Raw genomic sequence first — 27,795 nt, 5'->3', positions numbered from 1 at the left:
TTGTTATGTGTCTGAGTTGATGGTGTGGGGATGATGTTCGGGTTATGCTGTTGTTGCACACATATATGTGTGTGTTTGACGGCGGTGTACGCGGGGCTGGCAAGCAAACAAAACCAGGAAAATTGGGGAATCCACGGTTGTCTTGACACCTTATGGCCCACAGGTGGGAAGCAGGGCTGTTTATCCCTGCTTTTTCCTTCTTACTCGTCTATCCCTGATGGGGAGAGGGTCTGCTCGCCCTGCACATCGTCTCGCGAAGAGACGTATGATACTGGGTCAGTGACAGGAAAACCCAATCCGGGAAGGCCTTGGAATGAGAACCGGATCGTTTTCATGAAATCAAATAGCAAAACTGGACTAAAAAAATCGAAATCTTCACAAAAATCAAGACACGCTGACTTGACTCGATGGCAGTTGCTTCCAACAAATGAGTCAATCACAGGATTGTGAGGTCGCCAGCTTAATAGCATGGATGCGATGTGAGTATGCCGGCAACCAGGTATCAAATGCTTCATCGTTCCCCAGTGTGATACCCCCGTAATACTCGTTTCGTCAAATAAACCCCTGGTTGGCAACCCCGTCGTATTATGGAGCCTCCTCTGGGGGTGGCCAATTGTCGGACTATTCACATGGCGTACATGTACGAATTTGCACGTGAATATCGACGTCAGCGACAAAACCAATGGCCTATGTGCAAAGAAAGTTGACAATACATGTGGCTGAAAACAGATTATAATTCAAATGGTTTTATGGACCACCAACCTTGGGCTGTCCGAGAAGCGAACTTTGTCACTTGATTCCGTCGTCATCGGACCGGATTCCGACTGGTCCCGATGCAGCCGAGGATGCGCCTTTACAAGACGGGCCAGATTCGCGACTCGCGCACGACACAATCTTTAAGTCCAGCAACGCGCAATCTACACAAGGCACCCGAGGAGAACCAGCTCGCTGAGGGACGCTAGGTGCGAGGTCGCGAGGTGAAGCTCAAGAGAGCCAATAGGGACAGTTCAAATAGACGTAAGAACGGCCGGTGCAGCGCACAGCCTTGGATATACGTGATGCTTTTCGGGACGGCCTATATGTCGGCAAGCAAAGTCGGGAAAAGCCGTTCAACCGTTCCACTGAGCTTCAGCTATGGGTCAAATATACTTGTATACAGACGAGCCTGGGCGGTGTACCTGTTTCCTGAGGAGTAACGGCTTGGTTTCTTGAGACTGGTGTGAGACGTTTGCACTTCGAACATGGATAGAAGAGATCGGGCAGGACGGCATACAAGCGTACGTAGAAATAAGCAAGTGTCTTATAGCTGGCCAGCATGCAATTCGCTTAACGGCAGTACAAGTCGTGTCGTGTCTTTGAAAGACTGAGAAAGACATTTAGGGTCAGTTTCGGGATGTGCTGGTTGGATGACGAAAGTTCTCCTAGATAGCCCGGAGGCGCCCAAGAGCCGTCTCGATTTATCCCACAGTCCAGATCGGATGTGCCGCTTACGGACGCCATCTACAGTTATACCACCACTGCTACTTCCATTGTATGCCGTGGTCATTTTTCAGTTACGGAATGGCGGGCTGGTATGGCGGGCTGAAATGGCAGGCGCGAGGTAGCGCCATAGGCGACAAAAGTACGGCAGGGGAAAAGGGAAAGAGCACTGGGCGGGTGGTTAGGCGAGAGAACACAACATTGTGATGCGGACGTGTGTTTGGAGTGCGGAATGGGGAGACATGGAAACAAGGAAGGAGGCAATATACTTTGCGCAAGTCACATCGTACGTGAGCAAAAGAGACGTTCGCTCTTGCTGTTAAAGGTGTATGGAACCCAGAGTAGGAGAAAGTACGATCACGTACGGCACATGCAAAGTCCAAGAACGGCAGTAGCGAAGGGGAGATACAGTGTTGGGTCGGCCGGCGCCGTGCTGGCGTCACAGGGGGGAAACATGGAGTAAAGGACCCCGCTATACGTTGTTCCACGCTGTAAAGTACGGGGAATTAACTATAATCAACAGAACCCAAAATCCGGCTGTCCGCTGTCTTACCTTGCTCCTAGTGTCCCACCTCGGTCTCTCCTGCCATATTTCTGAACGCCTCGGCCTTCTTTCCTCCATTCCCCATTCTTCATCCCCCTTCTTCTTCTTTCTTCCCTCTCGTTACCTTTTCTCTTCTTTCTCTCTCCTCCCCAGACCGACTCCAAATTGCCGATTAATCCGCATATCTACAGGTAAACATTGCCCTACCTTCGCCATCCTTTAACACATCGAGCTTTGCACTCGCTAACACGCGTTTCCTCTAAAAGCTTTCCAGCTCCAACCCCGCAGTTTCTCATCAGAGCATCAACCAACACCGCAAAACACACATTCTCCCCTTTTTAGCCCTCAAAACACACATCTGCCCACTATGGTCAAGGCCGGTAGGTTTTTCTGTTCTTATTACTCGCCATTGTAGTTGGGAGCTTAAGTCGAACTGGCGAGGGCGCTCGCTCGAGTCCAATGATTTACAAGCAGCAAGTTTGGGAGCTTCAAGCTGACTCGTTCTGATAGTTGTTGCTGGCGCCTCTGGCGGTATCGGACAGGTTCGTATTACGCTTCTTCCTATGTGCTTCTACTCGCATGGCCGTCAACGAGAACTAACAATGCACCCTCTAGCCCCTGTCGCTGCTCCTGAAGTTGTGCCCGCTCGTCGACGAGCTTGCTCTATACGATGTCGTCAACACCCCTGGTGTTGCCGCTGATCTGTCGCACATCTCTTCCAACGCTGTAAGTTGGTATTCTTTGGCGGTACCGGAGCCGCGGTAGCTCCTCCCTGGGACCTGTCTCTAACAGCCCGTGCAGAAGATTGCTGGCTTCCTGCCCGCCAACGACGGCGCCAAGACCGCCTTCAAGGATGCCGACATCATTGTCATTCCGGCTGGTATTCCACGCAAGCCCGGCATGACTCGTGACGATCTCTTCAACATCAACGCTGGTATTGTCAAGGGCCTCATTGAGGTCGCCGCCGAGGTCGCCCCGAAGGCCTTCATCCTCGTCATCTCCAACCCCGTCAACTCCACGGTTCCTATCTCCGCCGAGGTCCTCAAGGCCGCCGGTGTCTTTAACCCCCAGCGCCTGTTCGGCGTTACTACTCTCGATATTGTCCGCGCCGAGACTTTCGTTGCGGAGATCGTCGGCAAGGCTAACCCCCAGGAGCTGACCGTCCCCGTCATCGGTGGCCACTCTGGGGAGACCATTGTTCCCCTCTTCAGCCAGGTCAAGCCCTCCGTCAGCATCCCCGCCGACAAGTACGATGCGCTCGTCAACCGTGTCCAGTTCGGTGGCGATGAGGTCGTCAAGGCCAAGGACGGTGCTGGCTCTGCCACCCTTTCCATGGCCTACGCCGGCTACCGGTAAGCTATTGTTATTCTAGTTCAGGCTGTTTGCCCATACTCCTTCGGATAATGTAAGAAGAAGCTAACACCAAAACTAGCTTTGCTGAGAAGCTGCTGAAGGCTGTCAAGGGCGCCAAGGGCCTTGTCGAGCCCAGCTACGTCTACCTCCCCGGTGTTCCGGGCGGCGAGGAGATTGCTAAGAAGACCGGTGTCGACTTCTTCTCGGTCCCCATCGAGCTTGGCGTACGTTTCCCCCATTTTGTCCCTCCTTTCTACCCCTCTCGTTGTGTAACTCTATGCTGACATGTGTTGCAGCCCAACGGTGCCGAGAAGGCCGTCGACGTTCTCGGCGATATCACCGATCAGGAGAAGAAGCTGCTGGACAAGGCCGTCAGTGGCCTGAAGGACAACATCCAGAAGGGTGTCACGTTCGCCAACAAGCCTCCCGCACAAAAGTGATTGCTCCCCTTTCCCACTTAATCTAGTGCCCCCTTTGCCTTTTTTTTTTTACTTGCGCATCACACAAAAAACATACCAAAGATCAACAGCCCCCTTTGTCGCAAACGGTGTCCCGTCCTTCAATGCTGTGCCGTCTAGTGTGACACAGCAGGTACGGACAACCTGGTGCCAATAGAAGGTTGAACAGAACGTACGGAAGGAGTGGTGCATTCTTTTCGACATAAGACCAAAAAACAACAAAAAAGGAGGGAATAGAAATGCTCTGCAGAATCATATTGCTTTTGCTTTCGAAACCCTTAAGGGAACAAACGGCTGCTTTTTTTCTGGCTTCGGATCAGTAGACCCAAACATATAGCGAGAGCAAAACACGAAATCACAATCTTCGTGCAAACAAAACCCAGCCAAAAAGGCCAAGCTTTGCTGATCTGTTTTTCTTCTCTTTCCCTTTTGGAAAATGTCTAGGTTGTAGGTGAACCGCTTCTGTCTGTGTATCAGACCAAAGAAGAGCACGAAACATATCCGACGTGCTTCCTGCCCACCTACCTACGAGTCCTACCACCCCTGCCTTGTGTGCATCCCGCACATCGACGAACAAGCCGCGACGCCACGACGCCACCCAACTATAATTATGACCACTGCCGTGTGCTCTGCGGCAAGTGTGGTGGGGGAATCCCACCATGAGAATCAACAGATGCATTACAAACCGAAACGACCCTGTACCAAAGCACCTAAAAAGCAAAAACAATGGAGAAGGACATCCGGCGGATGTGAGAGGGAGAAATAAAGAAACAAAAAACGAGTGAATAGCGTGAGCGAATAGTGGGAGCGAGCCAAGAGCGGGAAAAGGGGCGCATGAATGGCGCGAAAGAAACGACGAGACAGGCGGAGAAAGTACGGTGCCTGCGCATGTTCGAGATGCACGAGGCCCGCGTAAGACGGACGAGAACGACCTCAAATAACGACCCAAGCTCGAAAAGCCATGGATTGAGAGCGGGATAGTAGAGTGGAGAAGCTACCTAAATGAGAGGAGAGGGATACGGACAGGAAGAAGAGGAAGCGAGCGAGCCGGGGCACCATGGGATGTACTTGGAACGACACAATGGCCATGAATTCGAAAAAGGGATGGGAATTGGGCGAAACAGAAGACGCCAGGCCGCCCGCCTGACACCCGCCTCATATTTGGTGCGGCAAGCAAACAACAGCACCGCGAATTTTATGTGTTGGGGAGCTTGACTTGTGGTGGGTACCTGGGGTAAAGGACACGAAGAAAGATGGAAACGAAGTGGAGCGAGACCGGCGGTGATGCAAGGTCAGTTGGGTGAATTGGACGCGCGAAGCCGCAGGGGATCCCAGGCGCGGTGGAGGGGTTCAGTTCAAGTAGGTGTGAGGGGTAAGGACCAGTGACAAGGTTCAGTTTTCCCTTGCATCATTTGTCTCTAGAGGAGGGAGGACCTGAGGATTGTTGAAGCTTTTGAGTGTGCCATAATACACGCGGCATCTGAATCGGAAAATATCCGAGGACATCGCCGAAGGCACAAAGCTCGAAATGGACCGGACATCTTCACGGCGCTCCTACAAGGGTCTTTTTTGGGCGTGTTTTGTTTACCGTTGATTAAGAATTTGATCCGTTATAAATTTCTCTCCAATTTTTTGCGGTTTTTCTGCGAGGAACGCATTTTATCCTCTCGTTGGGGGAAGACTGAGGAAGAGGGGCTCCATATACGATGGCGCCAATTATGAGGGGCCTCTTGTCTGACTGGTATCTGCTCCCTATTCCGGGGGAGGGAAACGGACATCTTCATCGGAGTATTCATGTCAAAGGCAATGTCCACTTGCCTATGTCCGATTCATGTATGGTTGCCTGTTACGGAGTCGTAATTCATCTCCTTTTCCGACCCGTTCCTCTCATTGTGTTGTACATTCTTTTTTTTTTTCACTTTCACTCACTATAAACCTTTCATGCAGGCAACTCAACCGAATTGACCGCACTGCACGCAGTCATTTCGAGTGTCATTTTATCGAGTTCCCAATATTGTCTGATGGTTTTTTCTCACATCGTGACAGTAACGCAGTTTGTAGCGCTCCCAAGTTCAAGGCTGGCAGGGATAATAAGACCCGTCCAAGGTCGTGCCGTTCATCGCAGTTGCTGCCTCTAATGTTACATATTTGGTCATCCGTAAGCTGGGAGAAAGCCATCATGGTTGGTTTGATATTGCAAACGTGGAAGCTCAAAAAGGAGATGAGAGCTAAGCAGCTTGGCCCCACGAACAAGTCGCTGCACCCCTAACTGTCTTAAGATCTCACCTCTTGGAAACCAATGTCGGCCGCCTCGAGGCTGCTCCTGGCCCGGCGCCATTCCATCCCAACAAAACAACCGGTAAAATAGAGGATGAGGAAGAGTCTTTGTCACTAGTGCAGCACTACAGCATCTTTTGTACCTTACTTCGTTTATTTTTGGGAGAAGTAAGCCTCGAAGCGAGGTACGATGCACACTGTGGTTAGGAGGATACGAGAGCAGATTATCAGAACAGCAAGAACAGAGATCCCTAGTTTTTTAATACCGTAATGCTGGCGGCTGGTGTCATTAAAAGTACAAAGAGGACGCTTGGTTGACAAACAGAAATGGAAATCTTCCAGAAACCATATAAAGAGTAAATATGTTCCTGCCTGACTGACGCTCCGACTATGCTTTGGCCGGAATCGTCTTGATCTGGAAGATGGCCCCGGGCAGCTCGTTGCTCTCGGCCTGCACCGTGGCCGTGATGCCCAACGCCGCCAGCGCGCCACGCACAATACCGCACGGAAACCAAAGGAACTGCAGTCTGTTAGCAAAGGGGTAAAAAGTAATCATGTCGGAAACGCAAAAAGGAGAAGACCACCTACCGGCTGTGCCCGCACCACCGCCTGGCCGCCGGCCTCGGTGCTCATCCTCTGAAATGGCCGGAATGCGTTGTCTGTCAAGACATAGACGCCCTATGCAATGTTAGCAGAGCTGCACAGTTCAAGTCGAGAGGGAAAAACGGGACGGTCCGGGGCAAGGGGAAGACCAAACCCACCCGATGATTCGTCTTGAGATTGTCGACCTGCTTCCGGAACACAAGCGTCCACAAATCTTTGCACAGGAACTTGATCACGTCCAGTGTGTCGTGAAACCGTGGCCGCTCCCGCGAGAACCGCTCCACCAGACCCTGCCCGACCCGGTAGCCCAGCATCTCGAGCCGATAAAACACGGCGTCCCGCTCCTCGTCCTCGTCCAGCAGCCGCCGGCCGCCGCCAGGGCCCGTTGTGTTGAGAGTCCCTGTCGCTGTGCCTGTGCCCGTGCCCGCTGTGCTGCCGGCTGCCGCCGCCACCTTGTCTGGTGCTGGTGCCCCTGCAGCTGTGCTACCTGTTGCGCCTGCTGCTCCGGCAGCAGCAGCAGCAGCAGCAGCTCCTGGTGCTGTTCCTTGTGCGTCTGGATGTGGCGCTGCCCCCTCGAGTCCTGCTTCCGCCGCAGCCACCGCCAATGACCGTGCCTGTGCGCCCGCCTCAAGTTCATTTGTCACGCGGTAGGCCATCGGGACGAGCTCAATGAGCAAGAAGTCGAGGCACGACGAGTTGAAGAACGTTGCACCCGGGTCGCCCGCGTTGAACGGGGGTAAGACGGGGTCAAACGACATGGTTGTGGTGTTGTGAGAGACGGGACGAAAGACAATGTAAACAGGCAAGGTGTGTGATGAAGAAGTGCGCTATTATGAACGCCTGCAACTCTCATGCTCAGATCGACGTCATCCCCAGTATGAAGGGTTTCTTAATGATGTGTGTGCAAATGTGCAAGGAATACGTGAGACGTGTGAGCCTCTGGTCGTTGTTTGGCGAGCTCCTTATGAGCTTGTGTCGTCAGTCAATGAGATGTGCCACGGGTGGAGATGTTATCTTAAATTGCATACACCACTTGCTGCCTTCGTTTCGCGATAATATGCTGCATCTGCTGGAGGTCGCGGTTTGTTACACGTTTCGCCCGATGCTGACCCCTAAACTGCCAACCTTAGCTAAAGTGGGGCACTCTCTTCCCGGAAGGGTCCTTCAGTGTGCCTCGTTATATAGATATATTGTACTAAAAGATAATAGATACAGTTTATTTGCATATTATTCTATTATGCAGTATATATGGAAAGAGGCAGGACAACAACAGCAACGTGAGATGCGACATATCAATTTTTTGGTGATTTAAGGTATGATATGTTATTTTCAATTGGAGGCCAATAATAGTTGGGAATCAATTTTGATTAAGACTTGAAAATAAAAATGTTTTCAACTCGCACCCAATTTCCTTTCCATACCCTCCATATGTTGCAGTGTGTCACGAACGCAAGTATCCCGCACACTTTGTTCACCCTTCTCTTGTTTTAGAGTGTGCCGAGCAAGAAGGCGAGTGTCTTTCCTCACCTCCTGTGTCCTTCTCCGAACCACACGTCCTATGTCGCAAAGACGTCACGCTGTAAGTCGACTTGAAAGTGCATCGTAAAAAAAAAATACATGGAACAGGTATATGAGATACAAAAACCCAGAAAGCCGAAGAGTTAAAACGCAAGCCGCTCATTTGTAAATGTTCAGAAGTAACCGAAAGGGAAACATTAAAGTGAAAAAAATCATGGGCCAGGACGATTACGAAGCAGGCGAGAGGTCCTGCTAGAATTGGGCGTTTCCCATTACACCGTCATACAGTGCCGCAGACGAACCAGACCCGCCATAGCCCGTGCTGTCAGTGCCCGTGTTTTGTCGCTTAAACCGGCGTGGTAGAGGCTCGTCATCCTCGTCACTATCCAGCGTCAGGTCAATAACCTCGCGTGGGCGTTTGTTGTTGGAGTTGAGGCCGCCGCCACCGTTGGGCGTCACGGTACTCCTGTTAGGTGTCGCCGTGGTGTCACGGCTATTGATCAGCGTGGGGTTGCTGCTCGACATATCGTGGCCGTTGCCGTTGCCATGGCCAACGACGGTGCTACCGCCATTGCTGTTCGGCTGGCTGCCGCCGTCACCGTTCGAGTAGCCATTGCTCCTTCGCGGGACAGGGGTCGACAAAATCTCAAACTCGTCGTCGAGCAGCGTGGCAACCGATGTGACTGCGGCGTTGGATCGTGGCGGAGTTGAGACACCACCTGCTCGGTCCTGATCCTTGTCCTTGGCCGTGTGCCATGTGCCGTCTGGGTCGATGGTGACCTGGTCGAGGTCACTGGGCGTGTTTTCTAGAATGTCCTTGACATATTCGTCCACAGCCAGCGCATCGTAGGGTGCCGCATTACTGCACACAGGGCAGAGCCACTGCGGGCCCTGTTCTTGTAGCTGCAGGTACGATGTTGCATCGAAGCATTGAATGTGCTTGCATGTTGTTGCCCGGACTGGTAATGACAATCGCATGTAGGTCAAGGGGCATTTGAGCGACAATACCAACGAGGTCGCCACAATATCTGGATCTTGTGCTTGTTTTGTGACTGGGTTTGAGTTAGCACGGTGAAATACTAAATGTGGTCTAGGATGGCTCTATGCATACCTTCCCGAATAACAGAAGCCCTTGTAATGCGACTTCTCTTTTCTATCCTTGATGCCAAGGTTGGTGCAGAGTATGTTTTGCAAATATACAACGCAAGGTAGAATCGCTATTGTACAAACGTTAGACTATTCTTCGGAGCAATAAAAAAATGTATTTGACTATACGAACCTTGGACGTCAGTGCGTAGGTAAACTCTAAGCTGTTTCCGTAGGTTGGCGGCTTCTGGCGCAGCTGGTCTGTGATGTCCACGGGCCGCGTCGAACCGGGCTTGTTCTTCAAGCCCCGCAAGTTGGCCTTGACCTCGCCGCCGTTCACCTTGATTTCGCACTGATATGGAAAAGCCACATCTTGGATGCCGTAGTTGTTCGCCGCACAAAAGATCATGACGCGGATGGCCGGGTCGGTAAGACACCGCTGGAGGTCGGGATGTTGGGAGGCGCGGACGACAATGGTGATGCTATTCCGGTGTTGTGCCATAGCTGCAAAGCTTGTTAGTACGGCGATGCCCCAGTCTCGTCTCGCCTCGTTTCCCAGAGCAGCTGTGACATACCCTCGCATTGTCGGACGTCTCCAATTGGTGCTTCGATCTCGTAAAAGGGACTCGGCTTGAACTGGAGCCCTTGGTGTGAGAAGACTGCCCGTGCACCGTTGTGCCCGAGACCGTTTTGTGTCCCGCCAGTGCCGTTATACGGCGAGGACATGCCGGCCTGGTTGTAAGAGGGTGAGGAGGGGATCGGGGAGTTGCCCAGATAGGAGCCGCGGTAGTTGGCCGGAAGAGTGCCATTTGTCACCTGCATAATACTGTTCCGGATGTTGTTATAGTTTCGCTGGTTCGGGTCGTGAACGGATGCATCGATGTCTGTGGTCGTCTTGTTAACAGAAGAGGCAAACCAACGAGAGACGCTGTCCATGATGGAAAGTAGCATGATGGTTGCACGGTGGTGTCGAGACAAAGCCAATAGAAAAAGGTGACGAAAACTATGAGGATACAAAAGAAAAGTGCAGAAGAGGAAGAAGAGGCCAGCCTACAGTTGATGATCCGCTTATGGAGATCGGCCTTGTTGCCCGACTTGGCCAGGCCATTGCTCTGGCAGATGAAAATCAGGTCCCTATTTTTGAGAACCTGGATCGTGGCCACCAGCTTGTTGACCTCCTGTTGCTGAGACGCCATGGTGCAGAGAAGTGAAGGTTCGTAGCGGGGATAGCGGCGAGAATCGGCGTGACGTGAGTGCGCTGTGGGAGGTCGTTGCACGTCGCCAAATGCTGTGCTTGAGAAGCCGGCGCGAGGCAAGTGAAGCGTCTCAGCCTTTGGGGTAGTGAATGGAAAGTGCAGTTCGACGTGCAGCTCCTAAACGTTGTTTGAGTCTGTGGTAGGGCCTTGTCAGGCCCAGGTGGCGTTCAACCAAGGCCTGCCCCAAGTTCACGAGGCTCGTCGTTTGTACGGATATCGTCGATCTGTGTCAAAAGGGAACCTTTGCTTGCGCGGCTGAGGCGGGCGGTGGTGCGATGAAGAGGCGCGTCGGTATCTGTGACGGAAGAGTCACAGAGTCTCGTGTTGAAGGTGTAAAATGTGTAGGTCGGCGAAGGACCCGAGCAGGGCGAGAGAGTAAAACGTCGCAGCCTCGCGTGACAAAACGTGGCATAAGATGCTTTAAGCCGCGCAGCGATAGTGATAGAGGGCAGGTTGCTGGAGAAGAGGCAGAGAGAGCTCAGAAAGAGAGCACGTAGGTTAGCGATGGCATACGGTGTGTGGCGTGTCACAAGAATCGCGTCCGCGCGCGGCGTGCAAAGTCGTTGTCGGGCGGTGTCGTCGACGTCGTCACCGTCACCCGTCGTGTCGACATTTTTCGGGTGTTTCGCTCTAGGCGACTTGGGGGGCGATGGTACAACATACTGGGCGCCTGTTCGGCCACCACCTGCCTCACTGAGAGCGAGAGCGTTAATGAAGGCGGTGAAGGGCGGCGAAAAGTAGTTAAAGTAACCTATTAACGCGTGCATTATGATAGCGCAAAAAACCGGCAGAAAAAAGTTGATAATGAAAAAAAATGCCGAATAAAGAAAAAAGTCAGTGGTAAAGACTAAAGGAAAGCAGGCGGAAAGCAGGACGTACGACAACGCGATATATTCATCACAACCACGCATATTTACGAGGCCGTCACTGCTCCCTCACACAGCTCCCTCACACAGACACAATGGCCAAGAGCGCGCGCGCGAGTTCGCGCAAGAACAACAACCAGAAGCTCAAGAAGAATGTCTTCGGCCCCGTCGAGTCGGCCCGGACAGAGCGTCTGTCCGCGAAGCTGATGGAGCTGGCAGCCCAACCGGCGCCCGTGAAGGAGGCCAAGGAGGACCCGAACGCCATGGAAGATGTTGCCGATGGTGGGTTTATCTTGCTGGGCGAATGGCAGAATTTAGAAAAGAGAGAATACCGTCTAACAAACATGCAGCGGACGAGGAGCCCACACCGAGCGACCAACTCAAGGAAGAAGCCTGTAAGTTGTTTGGTCTTGTTTAGAGAAGACAGATTTCGGTCTTTGAAACAAGCAATATACTAACAGAACAGCAGCTGCCATGGAGGTCGACTCGGGAGCGATTCTCAAGAAGCCGCTCGGCAAGAAGCGCATTGAGAAACGGAGGGCGAAGAAGGGCTCGATTGTGTTTCCCAAATACAAGGACCGGACATCCAAGAGACGCAAGTGAACGACTGAAGGAGGGACTTCATAAAGGGAGCGATGGACTATGAACAGCATACACGCATAGGGATTGGACATATCAGATGACGATGACTTCAGCTGGCCGGAGGACAGGCGCAGTTTTGGTTTATTCCGAGGAGGCCGTTTTCGGCACCTGTATTTCAGCGGCCACATGGACCGAGTCTACGACAATGGCCGGATGGGACAGAAAAGCGATAGATTCTTTGAGTTGCAATATTTGACGAAATTCATGACCTTATAACGACAGGACTGCATTTAGACAATAGTGAAGTCAAGCCGAAAGCCGATAATACAAAAAAAAAAGGCAACAGAAGCTAAAGAAAGAGGCGGCGAGATAAGAGTGCCCGTTGTCGCGGGGCGAGATGTTGCCTGGTAGTCGGGCATCGGGCATCGGGTGGATTGACTGACATCTAGTGACGAAACCGGGGCGGCGTAGAGATATTGGCCGCTTTGTCGAGGGGCGCGCGTACCAATCGGAGAGCTCTGGTGCACCTGCGCCTCTCAAGAATGCGAAGTTGGCTGCGCTTACTTGTCAAGTTTATCCGACCCTCATTTTTCAAAGTCTTCAGGTCAAATGAAGTACGACATAGGTCTTCATTCGTGACGAAACTCTGTTGCTCATACCAGTTGAACGTTAATCGTGGTCGCCAGGCTGCTATGTCCTGACTTGGCAAGCGCTGCGCAATCCCTTAAAACAATAAGAACATGCGCGCCCTGTTTCAACCTGTCTGAAAACTCACGCCTGTTTTATCCTCAGGCCGGTAGCCAGAAGGAAATCCTCAATCGACGTCCAATGTCGTATTTTATCTGCCTTTTCTTAAAGAAACAATCTGCATCAATTGGCCTCGTCAAAGCTGGGATATTGCTTGGCAATATCATTCTAACAGAAGCCATCGCATTCTTAACAGTCGCACCTGCCTAATCCAATTCGCATCCAATTGGGGTAGCTCTTCCAACGGGCTCCGTCATCTATTGGTTCTCAGATCTTTCCTTCCCGCAATAGCTTTACCATACCCCCCCCCTTTCCCCTGTTCAAGCTTCAATTCGTACATTTCTATGAAAACAGTACGCACAATGGCACCTCTAATCCCTCGCATGCATGTCTTTGAGATTGACGACCAGCCATGGTAAGCTACAGCTCGCACTTCCCACCACCACCGTGAATTGCCACCTGACACAGGCCCAATACAGGTTCCCGGCATGGTGTCGTGGCCGCATCCAGGCTGCATTGACTCGGGCCTGGATCATGCGTGTCCCCATTTTGCAAAGCGCCTCGCCGGCCTCTCTCGTTGCCGACGTGCTTCGACGCGAGGTGCTCGAAAAGAACGCGCAGCAGTCATCATCTGCAGCCCCCTGGATCATGATTGACTTTTGCGCCGGTGGTGGCGGACCGACGCCCAGCATCGAACGCGTCCTCAACGGCAGTCAAAGCCGAAAGGACAGCAAGGCAGCCCCGACCCAGTTTGTCCTCACAGACTTGCACCCGCATGTCGAAGAGTGGGCCGCCGCCGCTGCCGCCAGCCAGCACGTCCGCTACGCGGCCCAGCCCGTGGACGCCTGCGACGCCGATCCGAAAGCCATCCTCAACGAGGCCTTTGGGGCCGGATCGTCCACCGCCCAGTCCACCGCATTGGCCGACGCCCGTGTCTGTCGCCTGTTCAGCCTGGCTTTCCACCACTTTGACGACCCCCTCGCACGCGACATTCTCAAAAACACCGTCGAGACCAGCGATGGCTTCGGCATATTTGAGTTGCAGGACCGGTCCCTGAGTGCGTTTGTGACTACGCTCATCTTTGGGCTTGGCATCCTGCTGACTGCGCCCTACTACGCCTGGCGCTGGCGGTCGCCCATGACGCTCGTGTTCACATACCTGATTCCCATTTTGCCATTTGTACTCGTGTTTGACGGCTGGATGTCGATGCTGCGGACGCGGACGCCGGACGAGGTGGAGGCGCTTCTGCGGACATGCGGGGCGTCGACGGCCGACACGGACGCGTGGGATCTGCGCAGCGGCGAGGTGCAGCACCTGTGGCCGTGCGGGTACATGAAGTGGATTGTGTGCACGAAGAAGGGACCGGCTACCAAGGCTCTGTGATGGAGAATTTCAATAGTATGAGACCCTAGAGGCTGATTATTGCTAGTATCATTCCAGAAACAGCAGCATGTAAGGAACTTTAGGGTTTATAAAAGTTCCATATATGTTGGTGTTGTTGTACGTATTATCGTTATTAGTGACCTTTTAACATACGTTGCAAATGGAATATTTCTTAAAAACTACTTGAATACGTTAATACGTTCCTCAAATTGATTTTATGTATTTCTGTAGACATGTATTAAAAAACATCCTAAGACAAAAGCTGACGACATCAACACTGTCTTTGATACCATGTTTAAGCGTTATGTCGCACACCATGTTCAAGGCCATTATACTAGGTCACAAAAAATATCATTCTAGTTGGAGCTATGTAGCGCAAACAAAAGCACGGGAAAGTCAAGGAGTCCAAGAGAAAAAAAAGCTACACCGCTTTGTACTATATAAAAGTATGTAAAAACCACTTTCAATGGTTTAAGACAAACAAATACTTCTTTGCGTCTTTGCACACTGCACAGCAAGGAAGCCGCCGTCTCTCGCAATTCCCGGTTTTCGAATCTTCCACCACCGGTCGCACTGTATATACATACAGTACAGAAGAAAGAAAACGAGTAACAACAGTATTAAACATTGCATTTTATACCCAAGAATCCAGAACAAAGGAAAACGGAAATGAAGCAGGAACGCGAAACAGGGCGTAAACGTCGTACAAGTTCCAATAGAGAAAATCAAAAAGGGCGCGGCGAGCATCGTTTAGATGACAGGACCGGCCTTGACGACGTCGGGCGTGGCCTCGTCCGAGTACTTCTTGAAGTTCTCGATGAACAGACCACCCAGCTTGCGGACCTCGGTATTGAAGGAGTCGGAACCAGCGGTCCAGGCAGCCTTGGGGTTGAGAAGCTCCGAGGGCACGTTGGGGCACGACTTGGGGACCTGCAGGTTGAAAACGTCGTAGTTTTCGTACTCGACCTTGGCGAGGTCACCGGAGTGAATGGCGTCGAGGATGGCACGGGTGTACTTGAGGGGGCAGCGCTTGCCACCCTGGGCGAAACCCGCACCGACCCAGCCGGTGTTGAGCAGCCAGGCGTTGGCCTTGTGATGCTCGATCTTGTCGGCAAGCATCTGGGCGTAGCGCATGGGGTGCAGAGCCAGGAACGGCTGGGCGAAGCACGAAGAGAAGGTGGCCTGGGGCTCGGTGACACCGTCCTCGGTGCCGGCCATCTTGGAGGTGTAACCGGAGATGAAGTGGAACATGGTCTGGGCGCTGTTGAGCTTGGAGATGGGGGGCAGGACGCCGCGGGCGTCGCACGTGAGAAGGATGATGTTGCTCGGGGCCGAGTTGGACAAGCAGGGGATCTTGGCGTTGGAAATGTACTCGATGGGGTACGCGCAACGGGTATTCTCGGTGAGGGTGGCATCGTCGTAATCGACAGTGCGGGTCTCGGGGTCGAAGACAACGTTCTCGAGGACGGAGCCGAAGCGGATTGCGCCAAAAATATCCGGCTCCTTCTCGGCGGATAGGCCAATGCACTTGGCATAGCAGCCGCCCTCAATGTTGAAGACACCCTTGTCGGACCAGCAGTGCTCGTCGTCGCCAATCAGGGCACGGTTGGGATCGGCAGAGAGAGTGGTCTTGCCAGTTCCGGACAGACCGAAGAAGAGTGTGACATCGCCGTTCTTGCCCTCGTTGGCAGACGAGTGCAGTGTCAGGACGTTGTGCTTGATGGGCATCTCATAGAAAAGAACTGTGAAGACGCCCTTCTTCATCTCACCGGCGTACTCAGTACCGAGGATGACCATCTCCTTCTCGGCAAAGTTAATGGCGACGGAGGTACCAGAGGTCATGCCCTCGGTGTAACGGTTGGCGGGGAACGAGCCAGCGTTGTAGATGGTGTAGTCGGGATGGAAGTGCTCCAGCTCCTCCGGGGGTGGCCGGATCAGCATGTTGCGCATAAACAAGGCATGGTAGGCGCGCGCGCACACAACGCGCACGTTGATCCGGTAGCGTTCATCCCAGCCGGCATAACCGTCAATGACGTACAGGCGGCTGCGAGTGTTCAGGTAGTCGATCGCACGCTCGCGGTTGATCTTCCAGACCTAGAGGGGAAATGCAGGTTAGCACAAAAGTGGTGATGTCGCGTGGTCGCGTGATGAAATAAAAAAGTCACGTGGTTTGCATGTGAATGGTAGAAAAATGCTGGGGTTGGTCAAATGGGGCCAATTGCCGCATTAGGCAAGAGGGACAAAGGGGACCCGATGAACAAGCGTCCCTAGCTCGGTAATTGTCGCTGGGCGGGGCACACGAAAAGCATGAAAAGCAAGTGCCTGCACTTGGCCCGAGGATGCATCATGACGCCAGTGGCCGGGGTAGTGGGGAACCCAAGGGAATTGTCGGAAGGAGCGAGTCGATTACAGCATTAAGACAACAGTTGCCTTGTTAGGCTGCTATTGCGACGGGTGTCTCAATCCGAGGGCAAATGCGGTCGCCAATGAGGAACATGCGATTTGTCTTGCCAACTCAGCGCAATTACGAAAGCAAGCTTCCGTGGCTGGGGGGTTTCAAATGTCGACGTTTCCGTCCTTTCGCCCTGTATCATTTGCCTATTGCCCATATGTGATCGTATCGTGGGCGAACTCTCGGTTTCCACTTGGAAAAGCTGACCAAAGCTGTGCAGTGCCGCAAAAGCGTTCCGAAAAAGTTTTGGGTGGGTTTTGCGAGTACCTGCGGCTGACAGGACGGCAATCGTCGGAGAAGGCTAAAGATGGTTCGAGGTCGTGTGATAGGACGTGACATACAACGATGTCATTCGTAGCCGAAAAGGGAAGCGCCAATGCAGGGGTGGCGTGCCACAGGCGGAAGAGGGGAGAATGACATGCGAATGCAAAATTGCATCACAGAACAAAGAAGCACAAAAGTAAAAACACAGGAGCAGATAGCTGTAATGGGGTTGTTCTTACATCAGGGGTCATAGGCTTGTTGACAGGGCCCCACCAGATGTCCTTTTCTGATGACGGCTCCTTGACAATGCGCTTGTCTGAGGGAGAGCGGCCGGTCTTCTTGCCAGAGTAGGCAGTCAGGGCACCGGTAGCCGAGATACCGGAACCCGGCTCGTAGACCAGAGCGTCTTCGTAGAGGGCGGGGACTGAAGGGTGGGAAATCTGGCGAGGTTGTTAATGTCAAGTTCCGAAGTGGAACACATTTGCTTTCCATGCAAGGAGATAAGACTTACAATGGCAACACGGTTGTAGTCAATGTGAGCCTGCTCATGGAGTTGCTCCTCTGTGGAATTGGTTAGCAATGGACATCCGTAGACGAGTACGTCGTGTTGGTCGAATCGACGACAGCATCGAGGTTGGTAGTATCATACCGATTTCAGTGTGCGGCTCCGGATGAGGACTGCAACGGAAGCTTGTTAGCGTGTACTGTCATGGAGATACGAGGATTCCGGTCTGGAGAACAAATTTCAAGCAGACGGAGGGGAAGAGATAGAGAGTCCAACTTACGCGACACCGCTGGGGTGGAGGTTTGTCTTGTTGACGGTAGTGGTGACCACTGTTGGAGAGAAAGTTAGAAGCCAGTGACGACGACAAGGATGGGGCAATGCGATGAGCAAGACAGACGACAAGACGAAGAGATGGAAGCTTCAGAGAACCATCACGTTGGTCACGTACTTTTTTCCTGGATGTTGGGATGATTGCGGGAGAGGATCTTGGATTGAGGGCCTTTGACGGTCGGATCAATGTAGGGAGAAGAGGTGCGGTGAACGGGATCCATGGTTTATATATAACCAGCTTCTGACGAGTGAAGACGGAGCAGAAAGAAAACGGAAGCAACGAGATAAGTTCGGGTCGGCTAACTGTTGGTTTGTTGTGTCTTTGTTTTCGTTCTTCGGCAACTAGCTTTCGACGGTGTGGGTAACGGGAAGGTGGAGGAGAAAGGGGGGGGGGGTATGTAAAGAAGGATGTATTGAGACGTCCAAAGGACCCGTAGTGGGAGGCTCTTGGCTGTTTAGGGCGTAGTGAGGGAGGGCGAAAGTACAACAAGGGGCGGGGAGAGCACGAGCGACAGGGCAAAGCTCAAACGAGGAAAAATGATGCAAAGAGGAGAGCAGGAAAAGCACAGCAGCGTCGACTGTTAGTGCCGTGTTAGTGGCAGGGAGGTCTTCAAAACGGCGAGAACGTAAAGTAGACGAATGTCGAAAAGGATGGAGAGCCTTGCAGAAGTGACAAGAGACAAGAGTGGAGAGTTTATTTAGAGCGGAAAGAAGAAGGTCGTGGCAGAGAAACGAAGAGGTGGAAGAATTGATCACAGGTTGCAGAGGCAACAAGCAAAAGGAACGATGAGGGCACAAAGAGGGAAGAGAGGGCAACAGCGGATATCTGCTGGTTGCTCTTGCAGTTTGCTCGGTAGCTTTTGAAGTTTGATTGAATTGAATTGTCGGGCTACGAAGGAAAGAGCAATCGTGTAGTCAATAAACTGGAGCTTAGTCCGGCTTTATACTCACTTGACTTGAGGTTTGACTAACCACACGCCCCCGTTTGCCCGCACCTTGCTCGTGGAATGCCACCGTTTTCCCTGCTTTTTGGTGAGCACCCACCATTGTCGTCACTGATTGATGTTGCTAAAATCTGAGAAGAAAGAAATCGAACCAAACAAACGCCACCAAAAGCACCAAGGAAGCTGGGGTCAGCCTAACCCATGGAGGATCAACCCGGGGGCGACTACAGTCACGAATACTTTTCGGAGCCAGATGCCCTACCAAACTACACCCACACAGCCAAAGCCACCAAGAAACGCTTCTGAACATGGAAAGCACGATAATAATGAGGAGGAATGGGTGACCGGAGTCGAGCATAATTCTCAATGGCACGGTGGAGCGCCGTACGTTTGGATTCGGTGAGCCTTTGGAACGGTTCCGGACCCTTGTTTTCGCCCCGTTCGATTTCTTGGCCCAGTGTGATAGCTGCCGGAGTCTCCTTTCGGTACAGTCTACGGCGATGGAGACGCGGCTGCACATTCACGATGACTTCGACTGTTGCCCGGTACATCAAAAGTGCCGGGTATATGGAAGATAATTGTATTGTAATTGAATGTGCCATTTTGTACACTTTCGGGTGTAGTTTCAGTATGAGCAGATAAAACAGAACGCGAAAGAGAAAGGAAGAAGAGAAGTACAAAGAAATGAAGGCATTCGGGCAGATGCGGCTTTGAAGCTTGGGGTACATCGTGAAAATGCTCACCGACCAATAAATGACGATTATGAATGCGGCGCTGCCTTGTGCGGAGAGTGATCAGCGGAGAGAATGACATCTGATGGCGTAGTTCTTTGTGCGTAAAAATACACCAACAGACCAGTTGCAATGTCCAGCGACAGCCTCGCGGCGGTCCACTGCGTAAATACGAGCAAACCAATTGATGGGTCTTAATCACTATGGAGAGGTGGTCAACGAGGGGTGATTAGACAGAGAAGTAATAAAAAACAGACGTCGAATAAGAAACACGAAATGAACATTTGAAAATTATTTTGAGGTCAATTGCCTTGGTCGTCCCGATGTTGTTGATGTCACTAAAGAGGCGTGACCCATGTGATGCAGCAAATCAGACGCCGCCAAGGCCAGGTCTTGAAAGTGTGGCACGCTTGTGATCGCCACCTAAAGGTCTCTGGAACGTGGTAATAGCTGGAAGATTGCGAATTGACCTTCTCGTCTTCTGCAGCAGGATGCTATCTACGCAATGAGAGCCATAAAAGACATACCAGTGTAGCTAAGAAGAAATCTCGTGCTGTGGAAACTGGAGGCAGTCAGTATTCCAGACTGGTAGTGAGCCGTGATTGACTCCGGCAACCATTGACGACTGCCACGACAATTTGGGAGAGGAAGGGGGTATGCTCAGCCTTAGGGTGTATTGGCTCGGCAAAGGTGCGGGCGAGATCATTAAACTTGGCGTATCTGGGGGAATGAGTCCAGGCGAGGCCATTGGGGCGAAGTTGCTAGTTGGTCATTCGGCTAGTCAGGCTGCCAGGGTGTGGACTACTAATACAGTACCCTGCGTTATGACTTGCACGTACGCATGGTTTTTTCAGGTGCTTTTTCCTCCCAACAGTGACTGAACTCGTCTTCTTTTCAATATCGCCAAGCTAGGTTCTTCGACGACTTTCCGGGCTGTGCAGGGGTACAGAGTTGAGTGTTTGCTCGCAACAAAAGATAGGAACAAGTCGGGGAATAGCGAGAGCCAATCGCAGAAGTTCTGCGAAACCTGCATGAGGACGCCGTATTCACACACACCGCACGGAGACACGCGCGGATACCGTCCACGGAAGCAGTTCAGTAAAAAGCCAAGACATCTGTGATGCTCCGTATTGGTGCGCCGATATATGTGTAACTGTTGACAGGATCTCCTCCTGTCATCGACACGTCTTGTCACGATCACTGTCTCTGTCATTGTCGTCTTGGCGAATTCGTCCATCGGATAGGACTGAAAAAAAGACGACATACGCAGCAACTACCGAGACATCCAGGCACCTACGAAGGGGAATATGCGTGAACCTGTCCGAATATGTCAACGACAGAAAGATGTACCGAAGACGGCACGACCAATACAACCGCTTTCAAAAAAAAGAGGCAGCTTGCTAGTTCCAGCGTAATCCAGACATTACACGCCCCTCCCTTGTCGTTCCCCTGCTCCCCTGTCCCCCTGTTCCGCTGTACTTCGTCGTTTGTTGTCTCTTTAGCCCCATTGATGATGCACGACGGCCACTTGCTTTTGCTGTCGCGATGGTTTTCCTTTGCCAGCACCTGAGCACCAACAACAGACCGAAAACAGCAGAAAACTGCACGAGCAACGGTCTGTCTAGGCCCAGAACTTTTTGTGGTCCATTCCCCACCGTAGCCACCAGGGACGAGTAAGAAATGTTCTGTTGCCATCGACTTGCCTATTTCACTTTCGAGACGTACAGAGAGTCCCGATCTTTCCCGAGCCTTCCCCAGGGAATGGCGGCCTTACGTAAATCCAGGCGGTGTTGTCCCCAGAACACAGGTCATCCACCGCCCCAGCGCCCACCGCCAGGGCCCGCAACGCAGCCAACCCCACACACACGCCCCATCGTGACCTCGACGGTTTGGGCGCCTTGTGGACCGTATGGCTGAAAATAGTAGTAAGTAGCAGGCATTGTCACACCGAAAAGTCTGGAAAATGACCAAAAATGAGAAAAGAGTGGCAGGTGAGCACAGGAACCGGTGCAGAGATTTTTGCCCGTGCAAAATTACGCAGTAGGCGGCTTAGAACGATAAACAGTAAAATAACGGTTTGCTGAACATGTGATGTTGTTTTATGCGGTCAGGGGTAACAGGAACAGCAAAGACACGAGGTTAAGGAATGCGCTGCAGTCCGGCTGAAGACCATCGTGACTGAACGGGGCAAATTCGTACCTAAAATAGGTCAAAACTGCAAAAGGGGAAGAAATATCCGAAGCTCAACCAGACACAGCAGAGGCTGCAAGACACGAGATATGGCTTAGGAAACAAAAATATACAAAATATATCCCTGACGATCGAACTACCAGGGCGATGAAGCAGAAGACGGCGACGTCTAAGGCATCCTACGAAGGATTGGATATTTACTTTGGGACATGCGGATGTCTCTTCGTGACCTTATCTTCTCGTTGGCTGTTCTTGTTGTTGATATCGGTAGCAGGCAACCGTTGCATACTACTGTCCATTACTTGCCGTCTTGTCGATCCGGCTATCTACTTTTGATTATCCCATATTTCTGGTTTTTGGGCTTTACTTTCTTCCCCTTCTCTTTTTTCGCGATTCTTCGCTCCTCTGTAATTACGTCGTTCTCGTCACCAGTTGGGACATATCCTGAGACAAATCGAGACAGCGTGGATACTTGGCTCTCTGCTGACTGACGCACAGTGCCACAAGTACCCCGTTTTTGCAGGCGGGACACGAAAACTTCTCGGAACAAAAAGGGCAGGTGTCCCTTACATGATCTTTCCTTTCCACAATGGGCTCATGCACGCAACCCTCCGGAATCCATTCGCTCCCACGCCTTCCCCACAAAATGCAACTTCCAGCTTATGGCGAGTTCTGTTCCGGCTGTGGACCCACATTTGTACCGTCTGTATCCGCCTTCCGTTTTCCTCTCGCCGTCCTTCCCTCGTCGTACCTTTCCCACTTCCCTTCGGCCGCCAACCGTTCGAGACCGGGGCAAAACGTATGGCCTGTGTGTCTGTGTGGTTTCTGCGCATCGGTTTGTACCATGCGCGCTGTGGCTCGTTGATAAAAAGAAGCAAAAATGTAATGAAATTTCTGGAAAGTCGTGTAGATTGAAATAGGTGCGCCTCACCCGTCAGAGATTAAACGACACAAAAATTCAGAGAACCGTGAGCACAGCTATCACCACAATGAAACCCACCGGCGTGAGCACCGGCATTTTCCCAAGGCACGCCGGCTTTCGGCCGTCGAGCAAACATGCATGGGTCAGGCAGGCCAGCAGGCCAGCGCCGTCAGGAACAGGGCAAGGGGGACAGGCATGTGTCAAGGACTCGAAGGGCTTCACACACCTCCTACGCTGACCCAAGACACCACGACCGCCCGACCGCCCGCGCCACCATCTCGCATCAGACGTGCGTTTGCCAAATCCTTCCGTTATCTTTTCCTTTCTTGGCTCCATTCCCTTTCATTCTTTCATGTTATTTCCCCCCTTACACTTTGATGCCTTTCCCGACTTCAGCCGAGCCATTGAAAGGGAAATTGGTCCCGAGATGGCTTCGGAACTGGCCCATGCAAAAGAAAAGAGGACACTGCACAAGATGAGAGACTGTGCGTTGGCCGTTTCGGCAGTCTGCTCCAATGAGCGTCCTCGCATGTTGCCCGAGCCCAGGCGGTCTTGGCACCGTCGCCGGAACGGTGAACGAGCCGATAAGATGCAGAGGGAAGATTTATTGGCTGGCGGAAGAGAAGAGGGTACATGAATCACGCCCAGTAGTGAGGTTTTTGGGCACCTCTCACTTTTACGCAGGTTGGAAATATTGTGCGCCTGGGCTGCCAACCTTACGCCCAAATATTCCATACACATTCTCCGAGCGTACATCTTGTAGATCCTTCGTGTCGAGGATCCGCTAAAGAGTAAGCCGATACGCCTTCACAATGGTAAACGAAGCAAGAGTACACTTACATATATGCAAGTGGAAGACACGCAATCGTGTGAAGATATGTTATCGTGCAGCCACAAGGAGGCCTGCATGATACGTGATTGTTTACGTGACGGCCACCAATCAAGACGTGAATGCACTGAGGACAAGGGAGGCCAACCAAGTAGCATTCGGAAGATGCAGGCCAAGAGGTACAGGACGCAACAAGAAGAAGAAAAACAATGGAGACTGGGCAACGCAAGGACAACTAGGCGGATATGGGGGACAACGCAGGATCCAAATTCCATTTTGTATCCGGGTATTCTAAAGTTGATAAATGAGGTACAAGAAAAAGGCACTACAAAAACAAGAACCAAAAACATCCTAAACTATGAGGCAACAAAAGAAAATACGAGACTAAGAAAGCCAAAGCACGCGCCCACTTAGCGGCTATGTCTCTCCAGGTTGCTAGGATGCTTGTTGCTTGTGCATGCCACATCGAATGTCACGTTCCACACCACTATAGGTGTCCCGTCCTCGCTCCCAGCCAACGTTCGTCCCTTTGTCAGGCCGTTTGGTTTCTTGTCTTTTTCGTCGCTTTTGATGAAACTTTTCATGCTTGTCGTTTGGCCATCATGATCTTGACAAACTCTTCCTCGTTGACGCCCCTGTTGGTTTGGGCTTGGTTAGCATGGTCTTGTTTTGGTTTTTTAGGGAGAGTATAAGCCGCGTGGTCGTACCCTTTTCCCTCTGCGTCAAACTCGCGGATCATCGCCGCCAACTCCGTCTCCTCCATCGACTGTCCAATCTCCTTCATCACTCGCCGCAGGTCCTCGACGGTAATCACCCCCTTGCCGTCCGTGTCAAACAGCCGGTAGGCCCGGCGGCACTCGGCATCGGGGTCCCGCTCCGCCATCAGCTTGCCTGCAATGCCCTGGAACACGGGCAATGTGAACTCGCGCCAGATGGGCGCGCACTCCTTGTCGCGGGGCCAGGCGGCAGGCGGCTGGGCGAATTTGGTGAGGTAGGGAAAAGTCTCCTGCTTGGGCAGGTCGAAGCCGAGGGCACGGAGGCTGAAGCGGAACTCGTGGTAATCGATGCGGGCGTCCTTGTCGGCGTCAAATACAGTGAACTAGGAAGGGTCGGGTCAGCAGGAATAAAGCGTAGAGGGGACGAAACTTGAGCCGTACTGCTTCTGTGATCTGATTCCGCTGGTCTTCCGTCAGGCGGTGGAACTCGTCACGCGATGGTTGTTGGTAGGCCGGTTCCTTGCCGGCGGCCCGCGACGCCATCATTGTGCTTGGTAGAAAAGAGGAGGAGGAGGAGGAGGAGGAGGCGGGGTATAGTAGAGAGTGTACAACTCTTCTCTTCTCGCGCGACTGTCCGAGTTGGTGATGTTTGTTGTAGAGCTTCACCCTCTTCGTGTGATTGTTGTAGGTCGTATTTTTTCAGGGGAAGGGTAGCCCGTCGGATTTGCAGCAAGGTGCAGTTCGTGTTCGTTATCCGTATCGTCTTAGGTTGGCCGTTATTTCGTTGAGTTACGCCGTACAGCGCAAGGGTCGTGAGTTTGAGGTTGGTCGACGCTTCCAAAGATTTTCTCGTCGCCGCTCAGACGCGTTGAAAACGCGCGACAACTGGGCTAGCTAGAGCTTTCCGTTTTCAGCGCCTTGTGCCTGGCCCCGCAACGCGTAAAGTGGCTGCAGGCACTTTACACCAATTCGCCGCAAATGCACTCGTCTGGTCCCGAAATGGGTTAGCCCCATCTGCCTTCATCACAAACGATGTCAATATTTCTGGGAACATGTTTTCTGTGTCCAAATCATCAAAAGGATATACATTTCTGTATTCCCCAGTCATGAAGGCCTAAATTATGAATTGAGAAGCCACGTGATTCGGTCTAAGAATCAATGGTCATACTCGTCGATTTGGCAAGAGCGCCAGATTCATGGTCTGTTCCTTCCCATAAGAGACGCTTGAATGTTCAAGAGGAAGGTGCGTATCAGTTATTTTTACAAAATGTCATCGACCAATATATACAGATACAGACACCACGAAACTCTCTCCACCCTAGTTGTCCAGCACCATGCCCTGGGCGTTCCAATCCGTGTTCCAGTCGTTATTTGAGTCGAGCAGTGTCCCAAAGTCGAGATTTGTCGGCCCATACGCCAAGTCGCTCGGCCACTTCCAGTTGGTGCTATTGTGGCCGTCTTGTGACAGTTCGCCCGGCATCGGTCCAAACGTCAGCGGCACATCCTCGTCGACACCGGCCGCCGTCGCCGACTCGACCCATTCCTCGATCTTGCTCCGCTTAATACGCATCTGGTCCCCCGCCGCGTCCCACGTGTCGTTCTTCCACTCGCCACCCTGTGCCGCGGTGATCTCCACCCGGGCCGACTCACAACGCGCGGCCATGGCCGCTGCGATGCCTAAGACGTCGAGCCGCAGGTCTTGCCGTTCATAGACGGCGGCACGGATCATGTCGATGGAGGCCTGGGCAGCGACCGTGACGGTGTCTGACAGATCGGTGGGCCGTTTGGGGATGTCGAGAGTCGGGCAGGAGGGGATGCCCATGAACGCAGGAAATCGGCGCCGGGGCATGTACGGCTCGGATGCGGGGGACGACCCGGATCCGGAGGGAGTGGTGGCTGTGGATCCGGACGAGAGCGAGGCAGTTGAGGCGAGCAGAGGGCAGGACACGAAGGAGGTGGACGACAGTCGGACGGCGCTGGGTCCGGCTAGACGCGCCCACAGGACGAGGTGGCGCGATGTGTGGACAACCATGGAGCACGCGGGCTGCGGGAGGTAGAAGTAGGAGCATACGGGAATGGTGAGCCACTCGGCAAACCACATCTTGAGGGTGTCGGTGAAGCGTGTGAACAGGTCGAGGGGGGTCAAGCTGGGGTCGGCAAGGTAGTGCTCCTCAGACAAAAGCGGGGCAAAGAGGGCGAGACGGGCACTGTGGAAGTGGCAGTTAAGCAGGGGGTGCATTTTGAGGTGCGCGGGTAGGCCGCCACGGAGACGGTCGAGCTGGGCCTGTAATGCTTCGATATATACGATGGGCGACATGCGAGGAACACCAGGCAGTTCATCCAACATCTGGTCTCGGTTGTGGAAGTGCGAGATGGTCTCGGTGAGGTTCTGGATGCGGATGAGCTCGACGACAAGCTGATCCGACTTGTATTCGGCATTCTTCTCGAGCTCCTTGACACACTGGTCAATGTACTTTGTGTACCGCGTGGACCCCATTTGCTTTACCACCGAACAGGCACTATTGGCATTAGTCAAGTTGAGGACAGCAGCGGTTGCATTCTGGAGGAGACATGAGGCTTACTTTGAGTTGATGTACCACACACCGACGAGGGCACGGCGCTCCTCGTTGGTCCTCTCCACCGCCACATCGTCGGATGTATGTGACACAACCTCGCTCGGGTTCCGTTGAATGATCCGCGGCTGGCACATTCCATCGTCATCGGCGTTTGTGCCATTGGACTGCGGTGGTGCGTTCAGGCCCATGTCGCCGACGAGACTGAGGGCGAGATGGGCAAGGTTGTTGAAATGCGCATGGCTCATGCAAAAGTAATGATAGTAGCCCAGGAACACAATGATGCCCTGCAGCAGGTCCATGGAACGTTCGGAGCGCATCAACATGGCGTCGCCAATGTGCTTGATGACGGCGCGGCTCTGGCCCCACATCGATCGCAGATGGCGGACCGACGACACCATGCGGATGACCTGCATCAAAAAGGGTCGCTTGGCTGCCATTTCCTGGGCTGTCGTGCTAGGCGGGACGATGACGAAGGGAAACTTGGACGACAACTGGTTGACATAGATGCTCAGCAACACCTCGTCCGACTCGTGTGGGACAAGATCGGCCTTTGAAACCGGCACACGGCATGTGCAGTGCGGCGATACCGGTGGTGCGCCAGGAGGTTGTGGCAGGCCGACGCCGCCGTCCAAATGGACGTGTGGTTCACCAGATACGGGCGGCGAAGACGGCGAAGACGGCGAAGCCTGGGGTAGAGTGCTGCCCCTGGTGCTGGAAGCTGTTGTCGCAGACACAGAAACAGCGGTTTCAGCGGAGAGGGCAGCTTCCGCTGCAGCAACAACATCACTCTTTTCAGAACTCGCCGAGGACATGGCCTGGATCAAGCTGTTGAGCCGCTCTTCCAGCTGGGCCGTTCTCCTGCGATGGGCATGGTTAGTAGAACATATCATGAAGCGTACAGAGAGCGTGGACACCGGCAAAGTTTCATGCAAACATACGAAGGCTTCGCTTGCCGCTTTTTGCGCGGCTTCTGCACCTGGCCAAAACAATCTTTGGCGAGGCTTTGACAGCGGTCACAGCTGGCGCTGGGCTCGTCACGATTGCGGATGCAGCGCGTCTTGGCCGCAGCACACGGCGCGCATGCCTCGCCCCATTTGGAGCTGCGCGCGGCCCTCTGTCGCTCCATGTGTGCGTGTATTGTACGTGTGTGGTGAGGTTGTAGTTGGGGCTTCTGTGGTGCGCCA

The 27,795-nt window shown here is 52.8% G+C and overlaps 11 protein-coding genes across 11 annotated transcripts; 3 read left to right on the top strand and 8 right to left on the bottom strand.

Annotated features, from left to right (window-relative positions):
- Positions 1 to 2,390: 2,390 nt before the first annotated feature.
- Positions 2,391 to 3,816, top strand: SPSK_02491 (malate dehydrogenase; the record flags this gene model as incomplete). Its single annotated transcript, XM_016729360.1, has 6 exons — positions 2,391 to 2,403; positions 2,534 to 2,565; positions 2,639 to 2,749; positions 2,816 to 3,375; positions 3,456 to 3,600; positions 3,673 to 3,816. The coding sequence occupies 6 exons, from the start codon at positions 2,391 to 2,393 to the stop codon at positions 3,814 to 3,816; spliced, it is 1,005 nt and encodes a 334-aa protein (XP_016589028.1).
- A 2,683-nt stretch (positions 3,817 to 6,499) lies between these two features.
- Positions 6,500 to 7,472, bottom strand: SPSK_02653 (trafficking protein particle complex subunit 6B; the record flags this gene model as incomplete). Its single annotated transcript, XM_016729521.1, has 3 exons — positions 6,500 to 6,631; positions 6,700 to 6,789; positions 6,873 to 7,472. 3 exons carry the CDS (start codon positions 7,470 to 7,472, stop codon positions 6,500 to 6,502), a joined length of 822 nt encoding a protein of 273 aa, XP_016589027.1.
- A 1,012-nt stretch (positions 7,473 to 8,484) lies between these two features.
- Positions 8,485 to 10,514, bottom strand: SPSK_02326 (protein inhibitor of activated STAT; the record flags this gene model as incomplete). Its single annotated transcript, XM_016729198.1, has 5 exons — positions 8,485 to 9,284; positions 9,344 to 9,449; positions 9,512 to 9,822; positions 9,894 to 10,202; positions 10,373 to 10,514. The coding sequence occupies 5 exons, from the start codon at positions 10,512 to 10,514 to the stop codon at positions 8,485 to 8,487; spliced, it is 1,668 nt and encodes a 555-aa protein (XP_016589026.1).
- Positions 10,515 to 10,741: 227 nt separating this feature from the next.
- SPSK_02772 (uncharacterized protein) lies at positions 10,742 to 11,341 on the bottom strand (the record flags this gene model as incomplete). Its single annotated transcript, XM_016729637.1, has 1 exon — positions 10,742 to 11,341. One exon carries the CDS (start codon positions 11,339 to 11,341, stop codon positions 10,742 to 10,744), a length of 600 nt encoding a protein of 199 aa, XP_016589025.1.
- A 194-nt stretch (positions 11,342 to 11,535) lies between these two features.
- Positions 11,536 to 12,043, top strand: SPSK_02795 (uncharacterized protein; the record flags this gene model as incomplete). The annotated part of the gene is made up of 3 exons (XM_016729660.1): positions 11,536 to 11,722; positions 11,791 to 11,835; positions 11,910 to 12,043. 3 exons carry the CDS (start codon positions 11,536 to 11,538, stop codon positions 12,041 to 12,043), a joined length of 366 nt encoding a protein of 121 aa, XP_016589024.1.
- Positions 12,044 to 13,131: 1,088 nt separating this feature from the next.
- Positions 13,132 to 14,152, top strand: SPSK_02639 (uncharacterized protein; the record flags this gene model as incomplete). Its single annotated transcript, XM_016729507.1, has 2 exons — positions 13,132 to 13,184; positions 13,249 to 14,152. The coding sequence occupies 2 exons, from the start codon at positions 13,132 to 13,134 to the stop codon at positions 14,150 to 14,152; spliced, it is 957 nt and encodes a 318-aa protein (XP_016589023.1).
- A 750-nt stretch (positions 14,153 to 14,902) lies between these two features.
- Positions 14,903 to 16,497, bottom strand: SPSK_02442 (phosphoenolpyruvate carboxykinase (ATP); the record flags this gene model as incomplete). Its single annotated transcript, XM_016729314.1, has 2 exons — positions 14,903 to 16,246; positions 16,453 to 16,497. The coding sequence occupies 2 exons, from the start codon at positions 16,495 to 16,497 to the stop codon at positions 14,903 to 14,905; spliced, it is 1,389 nt and encodes a 462-aa protein (XP_016589022.1).
- Positions 16,498 to 17,041: 544 nt separating this feature from the next.
- SPSK_02692 (uncharacterized protein) lies at positions 17,042 to 17,924 on the bottom strand (the record flags this gene model as incomplete). Its single annotated transcript, XM_016729559.1, has 6 exons — positions 17,042 to 17,086; positions 17,108 to 17,308; positions 17,380 to 17,429; positions 17,518 to 17,546; positions 17,654 to 17,702; positions 17,822 to 17,924. The coding sequence occupies 6 exons, from the start codon at positions 17,922 to 17,924 to the stop codon at positions 17,042 to 17,044; spliced, it is 477 nt and encodes a 158-aa protein (XP_016589021.1).
- A 989-nt stretch (positions 17,925 to 18,913) lies between these two features.
- On the bottom strand, positions 18,914 to 19,249 carry SPSK_02847 (uncharacterized protein; the record flags this gene model as incomplete). The annotated part of the gene is made up of 1 exon (XM_016729710.1): positions 18,914 to 19,249. The coding sequence occupies one exon, from the start codon at positions 19,247 to 19,249 to the stop codon at positions 18,914 to 18,916; it is 336 nt and encodes a 111-aa protein (XP_016589020.1).
- A 4,650-nt stretch (positions 19,250 to 23,899) lies between these two features.
- On the bottom strand, positions 23,900 to 24,581 carry SPSK_02753 (cell division control protein Cdc31; the record flags this gene model as incomplete). The annotated part of the gene is made up of 2 exons (XM_016729620.1): positions 23,900 to 24,418; positions 24,477 to 24,581. The coding sequence occupies 2 exons, from the start codon at positions 24,579 to 24,581 to the stop codon at positions 23,900 to 23,902; spliced, it is 624 nt and encodes a 207-aa protein (XP_016589019.1).
- A 772-nt stretch (positions 24,582 to 25,353) lies between these two features.
- On the bottom strand, positions 25,354 to 27,737 carry SPSK_02266 (uncharacterized protein; the record flags this gene model as incomplete). The annotated part of the gene is made up of 3 exons (XM_016729138.1): positions 25,354 to 26,554; positions 26,618 to 27,469; positions 27,550 to 27,737. 3 exons carry the CDS (start codon positions 27,735 to 27,737, stop codon positions 25,354 to 25,356), a joined length of 2,241 nt encoding a protein of 746 aa, XP_016589018.1.
- Positions 27,738 to 27,795: the final 58 nt, after the last annotated feature.

Source organism: Sporothrix schenckii, assembly GCF_000961545.1.
Source record: "Sporothrix schenckii 1099-18 chromosome Unknown Cont43, whole genome shotgun sequence".
NCBI lineage: Eukaryota > Fungi > Ascomycota > Sordariomycetes > Ophiostomatales > Ophiostomataceae > Sporothrix > Sporothrix schenckii.
This window is presented reverse-complemented; position numbering and strand designations above follow the sequence as displayed.